Source organism: Mobula hypostoma, chromosome 16, assembly GCF_963921235.1.
Source record: "Mobula hypostoma chromosome 16, sMobHyp1.1, whole genome shotgun sequence".
NCBI lineage: Eukaryota > Metazoa > Chordata > Chondrichthyes > Myliobatiformes > Myliobatidae > Mobula > Mobula hypostoma.
Window position 1 is genome coordinate 48,101,595 of NC_086112.1, and position 20,372 is coordinate 48,121,966.

Consider the following 20,372-nt stretch of genomic DNA (forward strand, 5'->3'; position numbering starts at 1 on the left):
CACTTTTTAATTTAACTATTTAATATACTTACTGTAATTGATTTACTTGTTTTTTTTGTAAATTATGTATTGCACTGTACTGCTGCCACTGTTAACAAATTTCATGATGTGTGTCAGTGATATTAAATCTGATTCTGATAAATAAAATTAATCCAGGGCATCAATCTAAAGATAGTAATTAGTGGTGTTTCTTAACAGGCCAGACTCCATTAGCACTGAGAAAAATAGTTAATATTTCGAGACAGTGACCTTGAATTTAGATACGTTATAGCATACGGAGCATAAACTGAGGAAAATGATGCACTGTCAAATAGTGGTTACCAATAATACCCAGAATATTTAATCCTGTTTCCACAACTCCTAGAAGCTGGGTCGGGTTTAACTTTAAAAACACAACTTCTCTTCTCTCTTCACTGTTTCACCTATTGCCTCTTTACCTATCCCTGCCTCTCCCCCCCCCCCCCCCACTGACCACCAACACTTTGTATGGGCATATAGGTATTTAGGATATTTCTTTCACTCATGGAAGAATGAACATCAAGTGGCCCACTGACTTCTTTCTGTTTCTTTCCCTATGTAATCATAAATACTGGGAAACACATAAAGCCTGTTTTTAAAAAGAAACTGCAACAAATGAGGTAATAATGCCATTCTTCTTACTTTTTGCATTTATTCAACATATTGATAAAGAAGCTACAATTGTGTTTCAGGCTTGCTGTGGTAGACTTGGTATTTGACCTTCACTATGTACATCAACCAGCGGGAGGTTTGTTTCAGTACCTACTGTACTAATGTTTTGCTTTCAGGTAAATGTACTGCTTGATGTACTTTTTGCCGAATTGAGGCGTGAGGTGCCAAATTCTTCCAATATGTCTGCTGAGATAATTGGTGTCTGACTGATAGTACAATTGACCTTCACTGGAGAGAACTAAGATCCTGCTGCTGACTGCTCTCTTGTTATTTCAGTGAAAATACATTCTTTGTGTAATGACATTATTGGTCCTAGAACGAGTGACACGTCCTTTCTTGTAGCTGGTAGAGTTTCGACATCTACATGAATAGAATGCAAGGTATCAGAGAGATCCAGACTAATAAAATTTAATATCCTCAGTAAAGGAGTGGATATGATTAGAGATAATACTAATATTGTTTGAGTGTAGAACAAGATGGTTTGCAGATGATCTCATTTCTGAATTGTATGATGGTTCATATTTCGTAAAATGTAAGTGTAAAGATGCATAGTATAATGCGCACACAAAAATAGCAATGTCTTTACTTGCAATTGCCTCCCTTAGTTATTGATTAATGCTCTTGTTTTCTTTTGCTATACTCTAGGCAACATTTACAAGAATCAGAGAATGGCTGCAGTAAATTTTCCCAGAATTTTGCAGAATTGCACACATCCTATCCAGTTATGTCATCTCACTTACCTGTGGATTATTTTTCATATTATTCATATAAACAATGTGTGGAATCACCTTTGAATCCATTTGCACAAGCATCTTTATACTCTGAGGATATTTGCCCTTCGAAACAAAAGTACAGTGGGAGTAAGAAGAAGAAGCAGCATGTCCAACAGGACTCCAGTGCAAAAATAATCGCTCCTTCTCAGCCTTCAAAGGTATGTAGTCTCTACTGCCCCGCAGTGCATATGTACATAGCTTTGCAGCAAGTTAAATAGCTTCTCAAAGATCACCTAAGTCAGAAGCTTTCTTCGGCGTTTTAATGAGTTCTCTTACTTCTGAAACAACAGAGAGTTAAGTAAAATACATATTTAATTCAATACAGAATCGTCATGCGTCTGAATATACCAATACTGTCAATTATTCTCCCAGTCAGTGTTAACCAAGGTAATATGCATATGCAGTGTAAATAAAAGTAAACGCGTGGCGTAACGATAAACCTAAACATACTTCCTTCAAAATATATCTACTAAATGTTTACCGATATTACCAATATTGCTGTATCAAGGGTAAATGAAGAGAGAATGGAGAATGTGGTCTTTCCACCGTGCTTCAAATCAAATTTAAACTAACTCGTGCAGGAAGCAATATAAAAAAACAGCTTATGTATATGAGTAATGTCCATACAAAACAAACTGCGCCTCTCGAGGCCATAACACTCCCTGCCTGGCATCCATAGGATGTCAAATTTAACTACTGATCCTAAAAAATCAAATGATCATTTCACTAGATCTTTGGCAACAGGGTAGTCTCATCAACTAGTCTTGAAAATAATCTTACTACAAAGTCTTTAACTGTTCTCACTTCAAAAATGGTGGCCGTGATGACATACTTGCTTATGGTACTGTCAAATGAGCAGTGCAGTGATCTGATCCTCACCCAGTATGATGATTTGCTAAGTTATCTCTGAAGTGAATTGTGCCTTCTTAATATGTCCTCCAACTTGCAATAGCCCCTCAAGAGTCAAGGAAGGGGCAGAGTTTGCTAAGGAGACTTTGTTTTAGGAGAGATTCCTGCTTTGTGATGCAGTGCACTTCCTCTGTATAAATAAATCTGTCTTTGAACAACAAGAAGAGTTCTACCCTTTGACAATTCAGTTGCACAGCACTGAGAGGTTGCTTACAGATGTGCCAACCATTGCAAAGGCTCTCTTTGGCTACTCGTAGAGGAATGAGCAATATGTGAGAGGCAGGCAGTTGCTCTGGTAAGTGACTTCCAGCTTGGAAAAAACCCTCAAAGCATGAACTGCCTAGTTGGAGCTGTGATAAATGAATGATGTTCATCAACACTTAAGGACGTATTTCTTCATCTCACTCAGGGTCAGCTAAATCAGAAGTTTCCTGTTGAGGATCAGCAAGAAATGCTGGCCCAGTTAACCACAAGGAGAGGATGGGCTGATTAGTTTGGAACGTTCTTGTGGCATGATCAGCTGGGTTGAGATCCATTGCCTTCCTATTTACCTTGATGCTTCAATCCAAATTCCTTCACTCCCTTGGTATCTGTGCTCTTAAGGCCATACATTGTCACAGCTATTGAGAGACAACTACCAAATACATGAACTCTCATGCAGTACTCCAGAATCACTATCCAGTTGGTGGTCATGAAACCACAAGATTCTGAGGTAGTCTTGATGATCCTTCCTCAAAAGGAAGCTGTGGAACACTTATTCGATGTCTGCCAATATTGTGATGGACATTGAGGATTTGGACTCTGCAGCATTACCTTGTTCAGTGATATGCTTTTGAGCTGTTAATATGCTCTTGAATCAACGACATTTCATATTTGTGCAGTTTTCTGGGAGTGGTAAACACCAAAGTTGGGCGAGTACCAGTTTCCTTTGTTAGGATTTGGTGGTGGAGCTAGCTCAGCGTGATTGTTCCTGAAGATCATGTGATGATCTTTCATTTCTTGTTTCCATCTCAATGTGCAACTGAGGAACAATCTGAGTTGACTAAAGGTCTGCTTTCTGTTGTTTGGTAGGAAAGGAGACCTAGCCAGCTGTTTGACTTATCTTTGCTAAGCTCTTTGTTCATGATTCAAAGAAAGACCTCATCTTCGATGGAAGGTGCCAGTTTATAGTTATCTTTAAAGTGACAAGATCAGCTTGCCTAAATCTGGTTCAGTAGTGGTAAGTATGTCAGGCACTTGGTTTGCTTATTTACAGCCTTCTCTTTCATACAGATTCTACTCTCCCAGGGTCTGAAATAAATTGTGCGTTCTTTCTCCAAGACATTAATTTTAAGTGTGCTGACATTGGGCTGATGAGCACCATCGAGGCAGATTTCACCCACTATAACCCAACCCAGGTTCAGTCCTTGGGCAGAAGGTGCATTGTGCCAATCATTGTGCTGTTCACATACCTTATGTGTATGGGTGCTGTCTCTGCCAAGCAACAGGACAATCGCAGCAGAAGAGTCAAGTGGGGGAATCTTGTCAGCAATGGTTTTAAGATGTGAATGATTGCATACAGCTTCAGGTGTTGAGATTTCATCCCTGTTGTTGGGAATGTGGTTGCGCTCAAAGAGAGTTAACAAGGATACATAGAACATAGGAATTTACAGAACAGTACAGGCCCTTCGGTCCACAATGTTCCTAGACTGCCTAGAATTTCCCTAGCACATAGCCCTCTATTTTTCTAAGCTCCATGTATCTATCTAAGAGGCTCTTAAAAGACCCTATTGTATCCACTTCCACCACTGCCTCCGGCAGTGCATTCCACACACCCACCAATCTCTGTGTGGAAAAACCTACCCCTGACATCCCCTCAGTACCTATTTCCAAACACCTTAAAACTATGCCCCTCATATTAGCAATTTCAGCCCTGGGAAAAAGCCTCTGGCTATCCACACGATCATCTTGTACATCTCTATCAGGTCACCTCTCATCGTCCGTCACTCCAAGGAGAAAAGGCCAAGACACTCAACCTATTCTCATAAGGTACGCCCTTCAATCCAGGCAACATCCTTGTAAATCTGCACTGCACTCTCTATAGTATACACCTCTAGTGAGGTGACCAGAACTGAACACAGTACTCCAAGTGAGGTCTGACCAAGGTCTTGTATAGCTGCAATATTACCTCATGGCTCTTGAACTCAACCTCACGGTTGATGAATGGCAACACACTATACACTGTCTTAATGACACTGTCAACCTGTGCAGCAGCTTTGAGTGTCTTATCAACACAGACCCCATGATCTCTCAGATCTTCCACCCTGCCAAGAGTCTTAGCATTTATATTCTGTCTTCAAATTGGACTACCAAAATGAACCATTTCACACTTATCTGGGTTGAACTCCATCTGCCACTTCTCAGCCCAGTTTTGTATCCTATCAATGTCCCACTGTAACCTTGGACAAACCTCTAGACTACCCACAACACCCCCAACATTTGTGTCATCAGCAAACTTACTAACCCACTCTTCTCCTTCTTCATCCAGGTCAGTTATAAAAATCACAAAGAGGAGGGATCCCAGAACAGATCCCTGTGGAACACCACTGGTCACCTACCTCCATGCAGAATACGAACCATCTACAACAGGGGTAGCCAACCTTTTACGCTCCATGCATCAATTTTTTCACGCACAAGTTCAGATTTGATTTTTTTTTTCACGCCTGAGTTCAATATTAACATATTCTTACAAGAATTGTGGGGGTTCAAGAGTAGTATGGTGCACCTGAACTCATGCATGAAAAAAGTGATGCATGGAATGTAAAAGTTTGGCCACCTCTGATCTACAACCACCCTTTGCCTTCGGTGGGCAAGCTAATTCTGGATTCAGAAAGCAAGGTCTCCTTGGATCCCCTGCCTCCTTACTTTCTGAAGGAGCCTGGCATGGGGAACCTTATCAAATGCCTTATTGAAATCCATATACACTACATCCACTGCTCTTCCTTCGTCAATATATTTTGTTACATAGAAACATAGAAAACCTACAGCACAATACAGACCCATCGGCCCGCAATGCCATGCTGAACATGTACTTACTTTAAAAATTACCTAGGGATACCCGTAGCCCTAGAGTTGTATACTTTAATAATAAATGAACCATTGAATCCTTGCTGACAATCAACACAAGTGCAACTCTAAGGGTGTCCGCTTACCCCTCTGCTCTATTCTCTCTGCAATCATGACCGTGTGGCTAAGCACCATCTATAAATTTGCTGATGACACCACTGTTATTGGGAGAATCTCAGATAGCGATGAGGAGGCAGGTGGGAGTGAGATAAATCAGCTGGCTAAATAATCAGCTGATAAATTACTGCATAACCTCACCCTCAGTGTCAGCAAGACCAAATACTGATTGTGGATTTAGGATATTGGGAGAACACACAGGAGTCCTCATTGAGGTGGTGGAAAGGATAAGCAGCTTCAAGTTCCTAGGTGTCAGAATCTGAGGATCTGTCCTGGACCCAACACATTGATGCAATCACAAAGACACTCCAGCAACTTCTTTTTTTCGGAATTTGAGGAGATTCAGTACGTCACCAAAGACTCTTAGCAATTTCTGTAGATGTACAGTGGAGATTGGTTGCATCGCAATCTGATATGCAGTCACAGGATTGCAAGCGGCTTCAGAAAGTTGTAGACTTAGTCAGCTCCATCACAAACACAATCCTCCCCACCATAAGAGCTATGGAGGGGAGGAGAAGATGGCGGCGTGACGCAGCACGCGCGGCCACTCGGAAATGATATCAGTATTTATTAAGTAGGTACTGTGCACAATCCTGATATAATGGAGACAGATGTGAGAAGCACGGAGGAACATCTGGAGAAACTTCTGAAATGCCCACTTCGCTGCCACTGTGCGATCGAGAATCTCCGGAGGGGAAGGCCCCAAATCCTTCGCTTTGCCTGTTGCTTGGTGGCCGTGGCCGGGGCCAGGGTCGAAACGCTCGGCAGAGATGGTGCTCAGTGTCAGAGGGCTGGTCGGAGGCTCGAAGTTTTCGGATGGACTCGAGTCGGCTGTGGTCGGGTGCTTCCAGGGTGCTGCATCGGCAAGTTTGCGGCGCTGGAAGCTCATGGCAGGGAGAGTTTTTCTTCTTTCTACCGTCTGCGTGAGGTGATGGGACTTTCGAGAGACTTTAAGACTTCTTTTTACCGTGCCCATGGTCTGTTCTTTATCAAATTACAGTATTGCTTTGCACTGTTGTAACTATATGTTTTAATTATGTGGTTTTTGTCAGTTTTTCAGTCTTGGTTTGTCTTGTGTTTCTGTGATATCATACTGGAGGAACATTGTATCATTTCTTAATGCATGCATTACTAAATGACAATAAAAGAGGACTGCGTGTCCTCATAATATAATGTAATCTAATAATCTCCAAAGGGTGGTGCCTCAAGGTGTCATCCAGGACATGCCCTCTTCTCATTGCTACCATCAGGAAGGAGGTACAGAAGCCTGAAGACCCACACTCAACAATTCAGAAATAGCTTCTTCCCCTCTGCCTTCAGATTTCTGAATGGTCCATTAACCCAAAAACAAAACCTCATTATTTTTCCAGGTTTGTAATTTATAGTAGTTTTATTTCTTTGCACTGTACTGCTGGCACAAAAAAGAACTAATTTCAGGTGACGTTAGTGATTGAGAATAAATATCAGGTGTTCCTCCAGCAGTTTGTTTTATTTTCTTTTGCTCTAGATTCCAGCATCTACAATCTTTTTTTTTGTCTCTGGGCTTTACACCGAATGGGCATAGCAGAAACACACCATTTTACCGAGTGGAATTGGGGTTGTTCTGCTTGAAAAGCAGTAGGCTGTGGGAGAGCCTGCTAGAGGTATTTAAAATCAGGACAGGCATAAACAGAGAGGTGATTTGCTCCCATTGGTGGAAGGAGTCACAAATTGGGGACACATAAAAATAATTGTAAAAAAAATCAAAACTCTCACAATGGAACCTCACTTAGCACTCATGAAACCTTACTCAAAAATAGATCACTAAATGGATTTGGTGATCAAAGGGGCTCTTGAAGTATTAAATATACAGTAGATATACAATACTGTGCTGGGAATCTGACATAAACACCTGTCCTGCCCCATTGTCATGATAGAAATAACTGCAGGATCCAGGTGGCCTAGTCAGTACACTGCTCTAATGTTGTCCACATGTCAGCCAGCATTCCACAACAATACCGATTATCCTACTATTCAGCCCTATCATTCCCACACCAACCCACATAGGAAGCATCTCCACAGAGCTGTCTTCCTACTAGGTTCCTCAAAAAATTAATTCAGGCTCGTAAGTCACGACCTGCCCTTGACAAAGCCATGCTGACTATCCCTAATCAGATTATGTCTCTAAATGCTTATAAGTCTTGCCTCTGAGGATCTTCTCCAACAACTTGCCCACCACTGAAGTCAGACTCACTGATCTAAAATTTCCTGGGTTATCTCTACTCACTTTCTTGAACAAGGGAACAACATTTGCAACCCTCCAATCCTCCAGTACTTCCCCGTCCCTATTGATGACGCAAAGATCATCGCAAGAGGCTCAGCGATCTCCTCCTTGCTTTTCATAGTAGCCTGGGATATATCTCGTGCAGTCCCAGTGACTTGTGTAACTTAATGCTTTTCAAAACCTCCAGTACATCCTCTTTCTTAATGTCTATATGTTGAAGCGTTTCAGTCTGCTGTGAGTCATCCCCACAATTGCCAAGGTCTTTTTCCCTGGTGAATACTGAAGCAAAGTATTCATTAAGTACCTCCGCTACCTCCTCTGACTCCATGCACGCATTTCCACTATTCACCTGATTGGTCTTATTTTCACACGGCTCATCCTCTTGCTCTTCACATACTTGTAGAATGCCTTGGGGTTCTCTTTAATCCTACTCACCAAGGCCTTCTCATGGTCTCTTCTGGCTCTCCTAATTCTATTCTTAAACTCCTTGCTAGCAACCTTGTTATTTTCTAGAGCTCTAACAGTATCTAGTTTCTTGAACCTTTGGTAAGCTTTTCTTCTTAATTAGATTTTCTATATACTTTGTACACCATGGTTCTTTAACTTTACCATCCTTTCCCTGCCTCAATAGAACATACCTTTGCTGAGCTCCATGCAAATGTTCCCTGAAGATTTGCCACATTTCTGCCATGCATTTCCCTGAGAACATTTTATGCTCCCAAGTTCCTGCCTAATAGGATCATATTTCCCCCACCCCAATTAAATGTTTTCCAAAATTGTCTGCTATGGTAAGGAGATAGAGTTGTGGTCACTACCTCCAAAATGTTGTCCCACTGAGAGGTCTGACACCTGACCAGATTCATTTCCCAATACCAGGACTGATGAAGGGTCTCGGACCGAAACGTCAATTGTACTTCTTCCTATAGATGCTGCCTGGCCTGCTGCGTTCCACCAGCATTCTGTGTGTGTCACTGTTCTTTGATATTGTTCAGTAGTTTTTCCACTATTGAATTTATTCCTTTTGCTGTATCCAAGAAACTCAGCCCTAGTAGGTAATCCTTGTTTTTTGAGGCTGCCATTCCGATAACAGATCTGCAAGTTCCAGTAGCTTCTGCAGTTCTTTTTGAGAGAGCTTTGGAAAATTAGCAAGTCTGCTGAAAAGAGATTCTTGAATTGCCTCTGGAGTGCCATAACATTTGTCCAGCCTCTACCATGGCATTTGTAAGCCTGTAGCTAGATTATTGCTGTGATCTGCTCTAACCATTGCATTGCTCTAATGACTCCCCACCAAGCCACCTACAGGGAGGTCTAGCTCTTCACTAGGTTTGAGACTTGGTCTTTCCACAGCTTTGCGAAAGCTTGACTTCCAGGACAGATAACTGGCAGACTGGTTGTCGAACACTTTGTCCTGCTGTGACTAGGTCTTGACGAGCCAGATACCAAGCCAAAATTAATGCATCTGCAGTTGCTGAATGAGAACATTGTGGAGACTAGTTTGCCAAATGCATGTCCTGGGATGAATGGAAGTTCAGTCTGTCCGTGTCTGTGCAAATCGGATTGGCATCAGTAGCAACTCTTGATAGGTCTTTGCTGTGGTGGAACTTCAGAAGGGGATGTTGTGGGTCTTTGCTGCTAAGACCTTGACTGTCAATACCTGGAGCATGTGAAATGCATGTTAGCTGCGTGTTGGCTTCTCCTTGTAGAGCTGTACCCCTTTTTTTAATACCCAAAATTAATTTGGACATATTCTTTAGTAAGGTGTATTGGCTGTTGTGACAGGCAAAACATGACTGATTCCAGGTTATAAACTCAACTGTCTAAGTCAGCTGCTGCTTCATAACTTTTACCTCTACTAAGGCAACCTCATCATCACACTCTTCCTTGAGTGCGCTTAATGTAGCCTTCATTCATTTGCATCTCAGCTTTGCACTTAGCATTAGCCGCCCCCTTCCTTGCCACTTGAGCTTTGGCGCGAGCTCGTGCTGCAGCTCTGTTAATTGTGCTTTTTGTTTCAGCATTGCAAAGACATGGTTGGTGAGCCACATTCTCACCTGACCTCCAAGTCTTAGAGATCAACATTGCCTGGGTTGGAAGCTAACATGATTGTCTGCTACATTTAGATGCGTCTGCGAGTGATGCCTCTGAAGATGAGTTATCATTTAACTCTACTGTCCTTACAGTGCATTTGTACACAACTCAGCGAGTTAAACAGCTTCTCAAAAAATCAACCAAGATGGAAACTTTCTTTGGGGTTAATGAGATCTCTTACATGTAAAACTGCAGAAAGTTAAATAAAATTCAATACAAAATCATCAGATATCCAAATATACCAATACTGTTGATTATTCTTCTAACTGGTGTTAACCAAGGCAATACACACACACAACACTCCATAACTCTGCAGTGCAAACAACGGATGAACATAATGCTCCCGTCAGAGTATATCTACTAAATGTTTACTAATATTATCAAAAACTTGAGACTCACAGATATTGCTGTTTTAAGGGCCACTGAAAAGAGAATGGAGATGTGTGTCTTTTCACTGTGCTTCAAATTGAATCAAAACTAATCCATGCAGGAAATGGTATATAAAATCAACTTGTATATAGGAAGTGATAATCCATGCAAAACGAACTGCCTGTAGAGCCCAAACATAATCCATTGTTGAATTGAGGAAGAAATCAGTTTTTAAAAAATTTTGTGAAAGATTATACAGTACTGATGCCATGCTATTTTATCTGTATAATATTTTCAAAAATTGGTCAATATTGTATGTACAGAATGCTTCTAATAGTTCTAATTTTAAAATAGTTAAATTTAATTTTTAATATTTAAAAATTGTGTACCACTACAGGATTAGTATCCTTTTGTCAGATTGATTCGGGATTTGCAAGACCGAAGTATATTTGTGATTCACTTCTCCAAGTAGAGAATGGGGTCCTGCCAATATATGCACCAATGCATATACTGAGCATAATGCACTGCTGTACACCTATCAATTAAATATTAACCAAGGTTGTAATTTTTGCCAGTATTAGAGTATTTTCAGCAGTGAAAATGTAAGTAAAGTAAGTAAGCTTAATTAGTTTGCTATGTAACTGGATGTTATTGTTTCTGTCCACAAGTATTCAAAAATCTTTCTTGCCATCAGATGCCTTTGAAAAAAATTATTTACTAGGAATGTTTATTTTTGAGTTGAGAATGCCATTAAATATTTTTTAATGGATTAACATCTATTAATTGAGCCACATAACCAAGGGGTTGGGTCCTTAGACTTGTGGCTAGCTGATCTTTGTTGGAATGCTGCAGTTAACCCATACAAGCTGGATTAAGAAGGGGACAGTAGATCATTTCTTTTGATATTCAGTGATTTCTTCTGCTATTCTCCATCTGTATTTATGGGGAACAGAGTTGTACTTGTGATTGACCCGTTCCTACATTTGAAAACCTAATCCAAATTTATCGATGTTTAAAATCCTTAATGGACATATTAGATTATTAGATTAGATTAGATTATGAGGACACGCAGTCCTCTTTAGTTGTCATTTAGTAATGCATGCATTAAGAAATGATACAATGTTCCTCCAGAATGATATCACAGAAACACGAAACAAACCAAGACTGAAAAACTGACAAAAACCACATAATTATAACAAATAGTTACAACAGTGCAAAGCAATACCGTAATTTGATAAAGAACAGACCATGGACACGATAAAAAAAAAGTCTCTTGAAAGTCCCATCATCTCACGCAAACGGTAGAAGGAAGAAAAACTCTCCCTGCCATGAACCTCCAGTGCTGCAAACTTGCCGATGCAGCACCCTGGAAGCACCCGACCACAGCTAACTCTTGAGTCCGTACAAAAACTTCGAGCCTCTGACACCGAGCACCATCTCTGCCGAGCTCTTCAACCCCGGGCCCGGAATATGATTGATGTTCTGGAGACTACTGGACTAGCCTGACTAATAAAGTGAAAATAATAAAATAAAGTAATTTTTGGCGGGCTGCAATCATAACTATCTATTAGGCACTCAGCAGGAGCCAATAAAATGCGAAGTGTAAGTAGAGCAGCCATTGTGGCCATTGTTAGAGTGGTCAGGCTTGGGCAAGTACAAGTGGAGGTTCTAAATAAGTTTTTAGTAAGTTTTTTTTTCCTGTTACTACATAACTGGTGCGCTGAAAATGGGTCCAGAGTTGATAGTATGTTCATTGCATGAGATCTGGGAACTTTGAGAGACCAACAGCCCCCCTGATAACTACATCTGCACCAAGTGCACCGAGCTACGTCTCAGTTAAAGAACTGAGGCTACAGCTGGATGACCTTCGGCTCATATGGGAGAATGAGGAGGTGATGGGAGCTACAGGGAGGTAGTCATCTCTAAGTTGCAGAGGCAGGCAACTGGGTGACTTGTCAGGAAAGGGAACAGGAATAGGCAGTCAATACAGAGTACCCCCATGGCTGTTCCACTCAATAACAAGTATACCACTTTAGATACTATTTGGGAGGTGGGTGATTTACTAGGGAGAGAAGCTGCAGCGACCTGATCTCTGGCACCGAGTCTGTCTCTGTGGTTCAGAAGGGAAGGATGCGGAGTGCAGTAGTGATGAGCGATTCCATTAGAGGAGCAGACAGTAGGTTCTGTGGATGTGATGTTATGTTGTCTCCCACACGGCAAGGTCAGGGATGTCCCAGATCAGGTCCAGAGTATTCTGAAAGGGGAGAGTGAGTAGCTGGAAGTCATGGTACATGCTTGTACCAATGATGTGAGTAGGAAAAAAAAGCAGGTCCTGTAAAGAGGATATAGGGAGCTGGGTAGAAAGCTGAAAAGCAGGACCTCCAGAATAGTAATCTCTGGATTGCTGCCTGTGGCATGTACCAGTGAGGGTAAGAATAGGATGATTCAGCAGATGAATGTGTGGCTCAAGAATTAGTGCAGGGGTCAGGGTTTCAGATTTCTGGATCATCGGGATCACTTCTGGGGAAAGTATGACCTGTACAAAAAGGGTGGGTTACACCTGAACCTGAGGGGAACCAATATCCTTGTGGGCAGGTTTGCTGGAGCTATTGAAGAGGGCTTATTCTAATTTAGCAGGGTGATGGGAACCAGAGTGATAGGGCTGAGGATGGGGTAGTTGGCATTCAAATAGCTGCACTGTGTAGTGAGACTGTGAGGGAGGACAGGCAGATGATAGAGCAAAATTGCAGTCAGTGGGATGAATTAAAATGTAACAGGGGGCCAAAATCAAAAAGGGTAATGGATACAGAACTGAAGATGTTATATTTGAATGCACACAGTATATGGAATAAGGTAGATTATCTTACAGCGCAGTTAGAGATTGGCAAGTATGATGTTGTGGGCATCACTGAGTCGTGACTGATTTGGAAGCTTAACATCCAAGGCTACACATTGTATCAAAAGGATTGGCAGGTAGGCAGAGGGAGTGGGATGGAGGATCAGGAAATGTAGAGTACTATCGTTAGAGTTAAGAAACTGCAAGAGTAAAGAGACCTTGATGGGAGTTATACACAGGTCTCTGAACAGTAGCCAGGATGTGGACTACAAATTACAACGAGAAATAGAAAGGGAATGTACAAAAGCTGATGTTGCAATAGTGATGCACGGTTTCAATACGCAGGTAGATTGGGAAAATCAGTTTGGTGCTGGATCCCAAGAGAGGGAGTTTGTAGACTACATATGAGATGGCTTTTTAGAGCAACTTGTGGTTGACCCCTCTAGGAATCCTGGATTGGGTGTTGTAAAACATCCCAGGTTTAATTAAGCTTAAGATAAAAGAACCCTTAGGGGCAGTGATCATAATATGATAGAATTCACCCTGCAGTTTGAGACGGAGAAGCTAAAATCAGAAATATCCATATTACAGTAGAGTAGAGGGAATTACAGAGGCATGAGAGAGGAGCTGGCCAAAGTTAATTGGAAAGAGACACTAGCAGAAACGATAGTGGAAGAGCAATAGCTGGAGTTTCAGGGAGCAAGTCGGAAGGTGCAGGAAAGGTACATCCCAAAGTTGAAGGGGTATCCTAAAGGGAGAATGAGGCAATCATGGCTGACAAGGGAAGTCAAAGACAGCATAAAAGCAAAAGAGAGGCCGTGAAATATAGCAAAAGTTAGTGGGAAGGTAGAGGGTTTGGAAGCTTTTCAAAACCAACAGAAAGCAACTAAGAAGGATGAAATATGAAGGTAAGCTAGCCAGTAATATACGTTTGTAAAAGAGGATACCAAATGTTTTTTTCAGATGTATAAAGAGTAAAAGAGATGAGTGGATATCGGACTGCTGGTAAATGATGCGGGAGAGGTAGTAATGGGGGATGAAGAAGTGGCTGTCGAGTTTAGTAAAGGCTGATTTATACTTCTGCATAGGCTCTACACTGTAGCCTACACAAGTGGCCTACGCCGTTGTGAGCATTTATACTTAATGCGTTGGTGTGTCTTCGTCGCTCTGTAATTCACTGCCAAAGCGCTAGTTGGCGGTGGGGTTTCTATGCCACTGTGTTGAGTTTCTTTGTGTACTTCAAACAATAGCAATTGAAACTGAGCACATCATGTTGGACTTGGAGCTAATAAATGTTGAACAAGAGTTACTTTTATTGAAATTACTGCAATGCAGAAAAGAGAGAAGGCGTCGGAGGAGATGGTGTGTACGACCATTGGATAAGCAAATGCATTTCAAACATTTTCGGATGTCGGCAGGTAGATTTGACGATTTGAGGAGAAGAAGCAACCGGAAATGCGTAGGAGGAAATGTGATGCTACCAAGCAGACCAATCACAGTTGTTGCGGTCTGCATCGCCGCAATGCGTAGTTACATTTTTGAGGAGGTGCGCGTCAGGCTACATAGGTATGCCATACCTACGGCATAGATTCGACGCAGAAGTATAAATTGGCCTTAAGTATGGTGCATTATTCTTCACTACTGTAAGGCATTAGCAGAATGCTAGAAATGCAAGAGTGTCAGGGTGCAGAAGTGAGTGTCATTGCTATTACTAAGGAGAAGGTGCTTGGGAAGCTGAGAAGTCTGAAGGTAGATAAATCTCATCTGGACCAGATGGACTACACCCCAGGGTTCTGAAAGAGGTAGCTGAAGAGATTGTGGAGGCATTAGTAATGATCTTCCAAGAATCACTAGATTCTGGAATAGTTCCAGAGGACTGGAAAATTGGAACTATCACTCCACTCTTTAAGGAGGGAAGCAGAAGAAAGGAAATTAAAGGTGAGTTAGGCTGACTTCAGTGGTTGGAAAGGAGTCTGTTACTAAGGAAGAGGATTTGGGGCACTTGGAGGCACATGACAGAATAGCCAAAGTTAACATTGTTTCCTTAACGGGGAATTTTTGCCTAGCAAATCTGCTGGAATTCTTTGAGGAAATAACAGGCCAGATAGACAAAAGAAAGTCAGTGGATGTTGTTTATTTGTGTTTTAATGAGGCTTTTGACAAGATACCACACATGTGGCTGCCTAGCAAAATATGAGCCCATGGTATTATAGGAAAGATACTAGTATGGATAGAAAATTGGCTGACTGACATGAGGCAAAGAGTAGGAATAAAGAGGGCCTTTTCTGGTTGGCTGTTGTTTACTAGGGATGTTCCACAGGTATTGGTGTTGGACCGTTCACGTTATATGAGTGAAGGAATTAATGACTTTGTGGCCAAGTTTGTGGATGATATGAAGATAGGTGGGGGGGGCCATGAAGTGTTGAGGAAGCATGGTGTGTGCAGGAGGATTTGGGTAGACTGAAAGAATGGGCAAAGAAGTGACAGATGGATTATAGCATAGGGACATGCATGGTCATGCACTTTGGTAGCAGGAATAAAGGCATAAACTATTTTCTAAATGGCAAGAAAATTCAAAAATCAGAGGTTCAAAGAGACTTAAGAGTTCTCGTGCAGGAGTCCCTAACGGTTAAGTCAGTGGTAAGGAAGGCAAATGCAATGTTAGCAATTATTTCATGAAGATTAGAGTACAAAAGCAAGGATGTAATACTGATGCTTTACTCTGAATTGGTCAGACTGCACTTTGAGTATTGTGAGCAGTTAGAGCCCCTTATGATGTGAAGACATTAGAGAGGGCCCAAAGGAGGTTCCAGAGAGTGATCCCAGGAGTGGAAGTGCTACTGTATGAAGAGCATTCGATGGCTCTGGTCTGTAGAAGCTGGAGTTTAGAAGAATGGGGGTGCAGGCGTTCTCATTGACACCTATTGAATATTGAAAGGCCTAGAGTGGATCTGGAGTGAATGTTTCCTATAGTGGGGGAGTGTAGTATCTGAGGGCACAGTCTCAGAATAAAGGGTCATCCATTTAGAGGAAATATTTCTTTAGCCAGAGGGTGGTGAACTTGTGGAATTGATTGCCACTGATGTCCTTGCAGGCCAAATCATTGGGTATATTTAAGGCAGAGGTTCATAGGTTCTTGATTAATCAGGGCGTCTGAGGTTATGGGAAGAAGCCATGAGTATGGGGGTTGAGAGGGATAATAAATCAGCCATGATGGAATGGCGGAGCAGGCTTGAATGGGGTGAATGGCCTAATTCTGCTCCTATGTCTTATGGTGTTATGAAGTACTAAATCAACTCTCATTATGTTACCTCACTGCAATATTCATGGAGGTGTATATCACTAATGAACAAACTTCTCCAAAATGTTAAAAAGAGACAAAAAATATCCTTTTAAATTAGCCACTTTCTTTGCTTCCGTAAGTGTAAATGAAAGTCAATGTATTTTCTGTGGTCTGTGTTGTTGCAGGCAAATGTCCAAAGTGGTAAACCAACTCACTGACAGTAGTACTGTTTGTAATTTATAGGAAGCAAGATCGAGAAAGGAATTAAGAAACCAGGGGCAAAATATAAATGAATTATCAGAAACGGGTGAACAATTGCCACAACCTCATGTATCTAGAGATAATATAACCAAAAGGGGTAAGAACACTTTTTGTTAAAGATTGTTTTGATGCCTGTAATTTTCTGCATATAATTTTTCAAAATATTTCACAATTATATAGTTTAAGTACTGTTTTGATGTAAATTAGATGTGAGAACTATTGTTAACGATTTTACATTCTGGTTAACAGACAATTCTTCTAACACTATTTGAATAATTACTTAAAGTGACATTCAGTTTTGCTTCTGTAAATCTAGAGAGCTGTTTTAGTTAGTTCTATTATAATTGATGATATGCAGTATTGTCTTTGTAAGCATCCTTACATGACCATGAAAAACATACAAAACTTCACTTGTATCTGTTTTACTGTGATCTGGCTTCTTTCTCAGTGACTGATTTATGTCTTCCAGGCATTGATATTAATTAATATATTTTTTAATTTTAATTTTCACATATAGGGAACAAACAGGTTAACGAACAGCAGCACAGCAAATGTAAGCCACCTCAGAAAATATTAAATGAACTTGAGCCTAAGACTGATAACACAGCTAAAGTCTCATCAAGAGATTTGCCCGAAATGCAGAGTGCAGTAGTAAAGCAATGTAGCCATGGTCTCAAAACATTTCAAGATTCGAGTGAAGTTTCTAAAGAGTCTGTCAAAGTATGGCCTGTGGATGATACATCAAAGGCGGTAAGTGGAACAACAATTAAATTAGAAGTCATTGTACTGTGTTTGAACTGCTTTAATAATATATTTAATCATATATCTGATAGCTGCACAGACGTTATGATACAACCTCTGTAAAACTATCAGAGAAGCTAAGAGAAAATATCAATCCAAAACTGAGTTCAGACCAGCCATCGGTTGTAGAGTTTACGTGCTATGACAAGCTACAAAACAAAATCAGGTAGCGTCACAACATGCCTCCCTGATGAACTTAATGCATTTTGTGCATATTTTGAGCAGAAGGGGACTAGTATGTCATTACCACTCTGATAGTCTCCTATGCACCAGAACCCACATTCACCATTGCGGACATATGATTTCTCCTCAAGAGGGTGAACCTACAGAAAGCATCTGGACCTCTTCTTGTTTCAATCTGAGGTTCCCAGCTGTTTTAAAAAGACCACTATCATCCCAATACTTAAGAAAAACAAGACAATGTCCCTTAATGACTACTGCTTAGTGGGTCTGACAATTATCATGAGTTGTTTCAAGGGGCTGCAGTACAGTAGCATAACAATGCCATCATGTGGGCAAATAGGTCCTGTCCACAAAAAGGCTTGGAGTATGTTAAAACCATATCCTAAAGCTTTGCAAGCTCCTAAGGACTTTGGTTCTGAATCTCCCTGACCTCCTAGTTTTTCTACTTAACTTCATTCCTCTCTCACTGAAGGCCAACAATTTATTAGTTTTCCTAAACATTTTCTTTACATGCAGGTTAAATTTCTGTGAGCCTTGTCTTAAGATGCTTGGATCCCTCTGAATATAAATATTTGTTAATGTCATAAAATTATTGGAACTACTCAGTAGGTTAGGTAAGAAAGAGAAAAGAAAGTCAACTTTTCAGGTTGATAACCTCCCAACAAATTTGGACACAATACTCCCAAGTCCCTTTGTTAATATAAATTTAAAATAGCTGATACCCCAGATCTGATCCCTTTGATTTGTTACATGTAATCCTGAAAATGACCATTTAATTCCAGTCCCAAAGCATAATGCTTTACACCAAATCAAATTATTTCACACTATCAGTTTAACAATCACACCAGCATAATGTAAAAGATTCAGTCTTTTCCAATATCATATTGTTAAATGTTCTAAATTTAAAATAATTAACTTGATCTGCCTGTTGTAATTCATGAGTTTGTCACCTAAATTTTAAAATCTCAGGATCTGATGAATTGCCAGGTGTATGCAGTAAGAAATAGTCGTTTGGGAAGTTTTGGATTTAAACCTAAAATGCTAATTCAAGGGTAAAATTTGAAATTGACAGGAGCTTGGCTGAGAGGCAGAAATATGCAGGTGTAAGCTGTTAGAAAGGAAACATCTGGGCCAGGGCTTGGTGTTTTGACCACCATTCGTGTCAATAGCTGTTGAATCTATGCATTCTGCCACACATACAAAATGAATCATACCTATTATTCCATATTGTAGCTCTGAATTTTTGTTTGTTGGACAAAGGTTGTAAGTAAGAAAGGCGACCGCATGATCGGTCATACTGATAAGGAAATATATGCAGTAAATAAAGAAGCAGGAAAGAAAGATATCTTTAGTATCTTGTCTTTTCATTCCAGTGTGATCCTGGAATTCTGATTTGTTGAGATAGACAGGAGTAGAATCTATTTTTTTGGCAAGGATCTCTCCCCCCCCCCCCCCCCACCAACCTGACTGACCCCTTCTCCTGTTTCTAACCCACCTCTCCTTGGATAACCCTGCTCTGCATCTTTTCATCTCTAATTGCTGACATCAGCCATCTTGACTGCAGCACTCCTCCCTCCTACTCGAACACATTACACCCTCTGAACGTACTGCCCTCCACTCTCCAGCCTCGCCATCAAACCCACTGACAAAGGGGTTGCTGTTGTAGTGTGGCGTACTGACCTCTACCTTGCTGAGGCCAGGTGGCAACTCTCACATCTCTCCTTGCAAAGGACCCTTACTCAGGGCTATCAGGCCACTGTCTCCCGCACATCACCAACCTCATTGACTCAGGAGATCTCCCATCCACTGCGACCAGCCTCATAGTTCCCTGAACTCATGTTGTCCTCAATTCAGTCCCTTCCCACCTACATCTGTGACAATTCACATGCTCTTGATCTCTTCAACATCTTTCAAATCCCTGGCAATAACGGCCTCGTTTTCACCATGTTTTCTACCCCCTATCAAGAAGGCCTTAAAGCTCTCCACTTCTTTTTTGACAACAGACATGACCAGTTCCCCTCCACCACTACCCTCCTTCATCTGGTGAGTTAGTTCTCACAATCAGTAATTTCTTTTGGCTCTTCCCACTTACTCCAAACTTAAGGTGTAGACATGGGTACCTGCATGGGACCCAGCTACACCTGCTTTTTCTTTGGCAACATGGAACAGTTCATGTTCCAAGCCTTCAGTGATAACACTCCCCAACTTGTAAACCTACCAACTCTCACAGCTATTTTGACTATACTCCTTCCCATCCTGTCACATGTTTAAAAAAAAAATTAATACCCTTTTCTCAGTTCCTTCATCTCTACTGCATCTGTCCCTAGGTTGAGGCTTTTCCTTCCAGAGCATCAGAGATGTCCTCTTTCTTCAAAGAACAGAGTTTCCTGCATCTCCCCCATTTTCCAGACATCTGCCTTCTCCCCACCTTCCCACTGCCTTAACAGAAATAGAGGTCCTTTAGTCCTTACCTACCACCTTATGAACTCTGTGTTCAGCATATCATTCTCCACAACCTCTGCCACCTTCAACAGGATCCTACCACCAAACACATCTTCACCACCACAACACCCCCTTCCACTTCCTGCTTTCCACAGGAATTGTTCTCTCTATGGTTCCCTTGTCCATCCCTCCTACCCCACTAATCTCCCTCTTGGCACTTATCCTTGCAAGCAGAAGAAGTACTACACCTGT

General features: G+C 41.2%; 1 protein-coding gene across 3 annotated transcripts in view; it reads left to right on the forward strand.

Moving 5' to 3' along the window:
- Positions 1-20,372, forward strand: part of LOC134357387 (selenocysteine insertion sequence-binding protein 2-like) — an 82,105-nt gene that overhangs the window by 11,358 nt on the left and 50,375 nt on the right. For 2 of the 3 annotated variants that reach the window (XM_063068904.1, XM_063068906.1), the window contains exons 3-5: positions 1,336-1,621; positions 16,677-16,791; positions 17,212-17,444. In XM_063068904.1, coding sequence (XP_062924974.1) covers positions 1,336-1,621; positions 16,677-16,791; positions 17,212-17,444 — 634 coding nt within the window. Of the gene's footprint in view, positions 1-606; positions 639-1,335; positions 1,622-16,676; positions 16,792-17,211; positions 17,445-20,372 lie in introns of all 3 variants that reach the window. The other variant, XM_063068905.1, reaches the window with a different exon arrangement.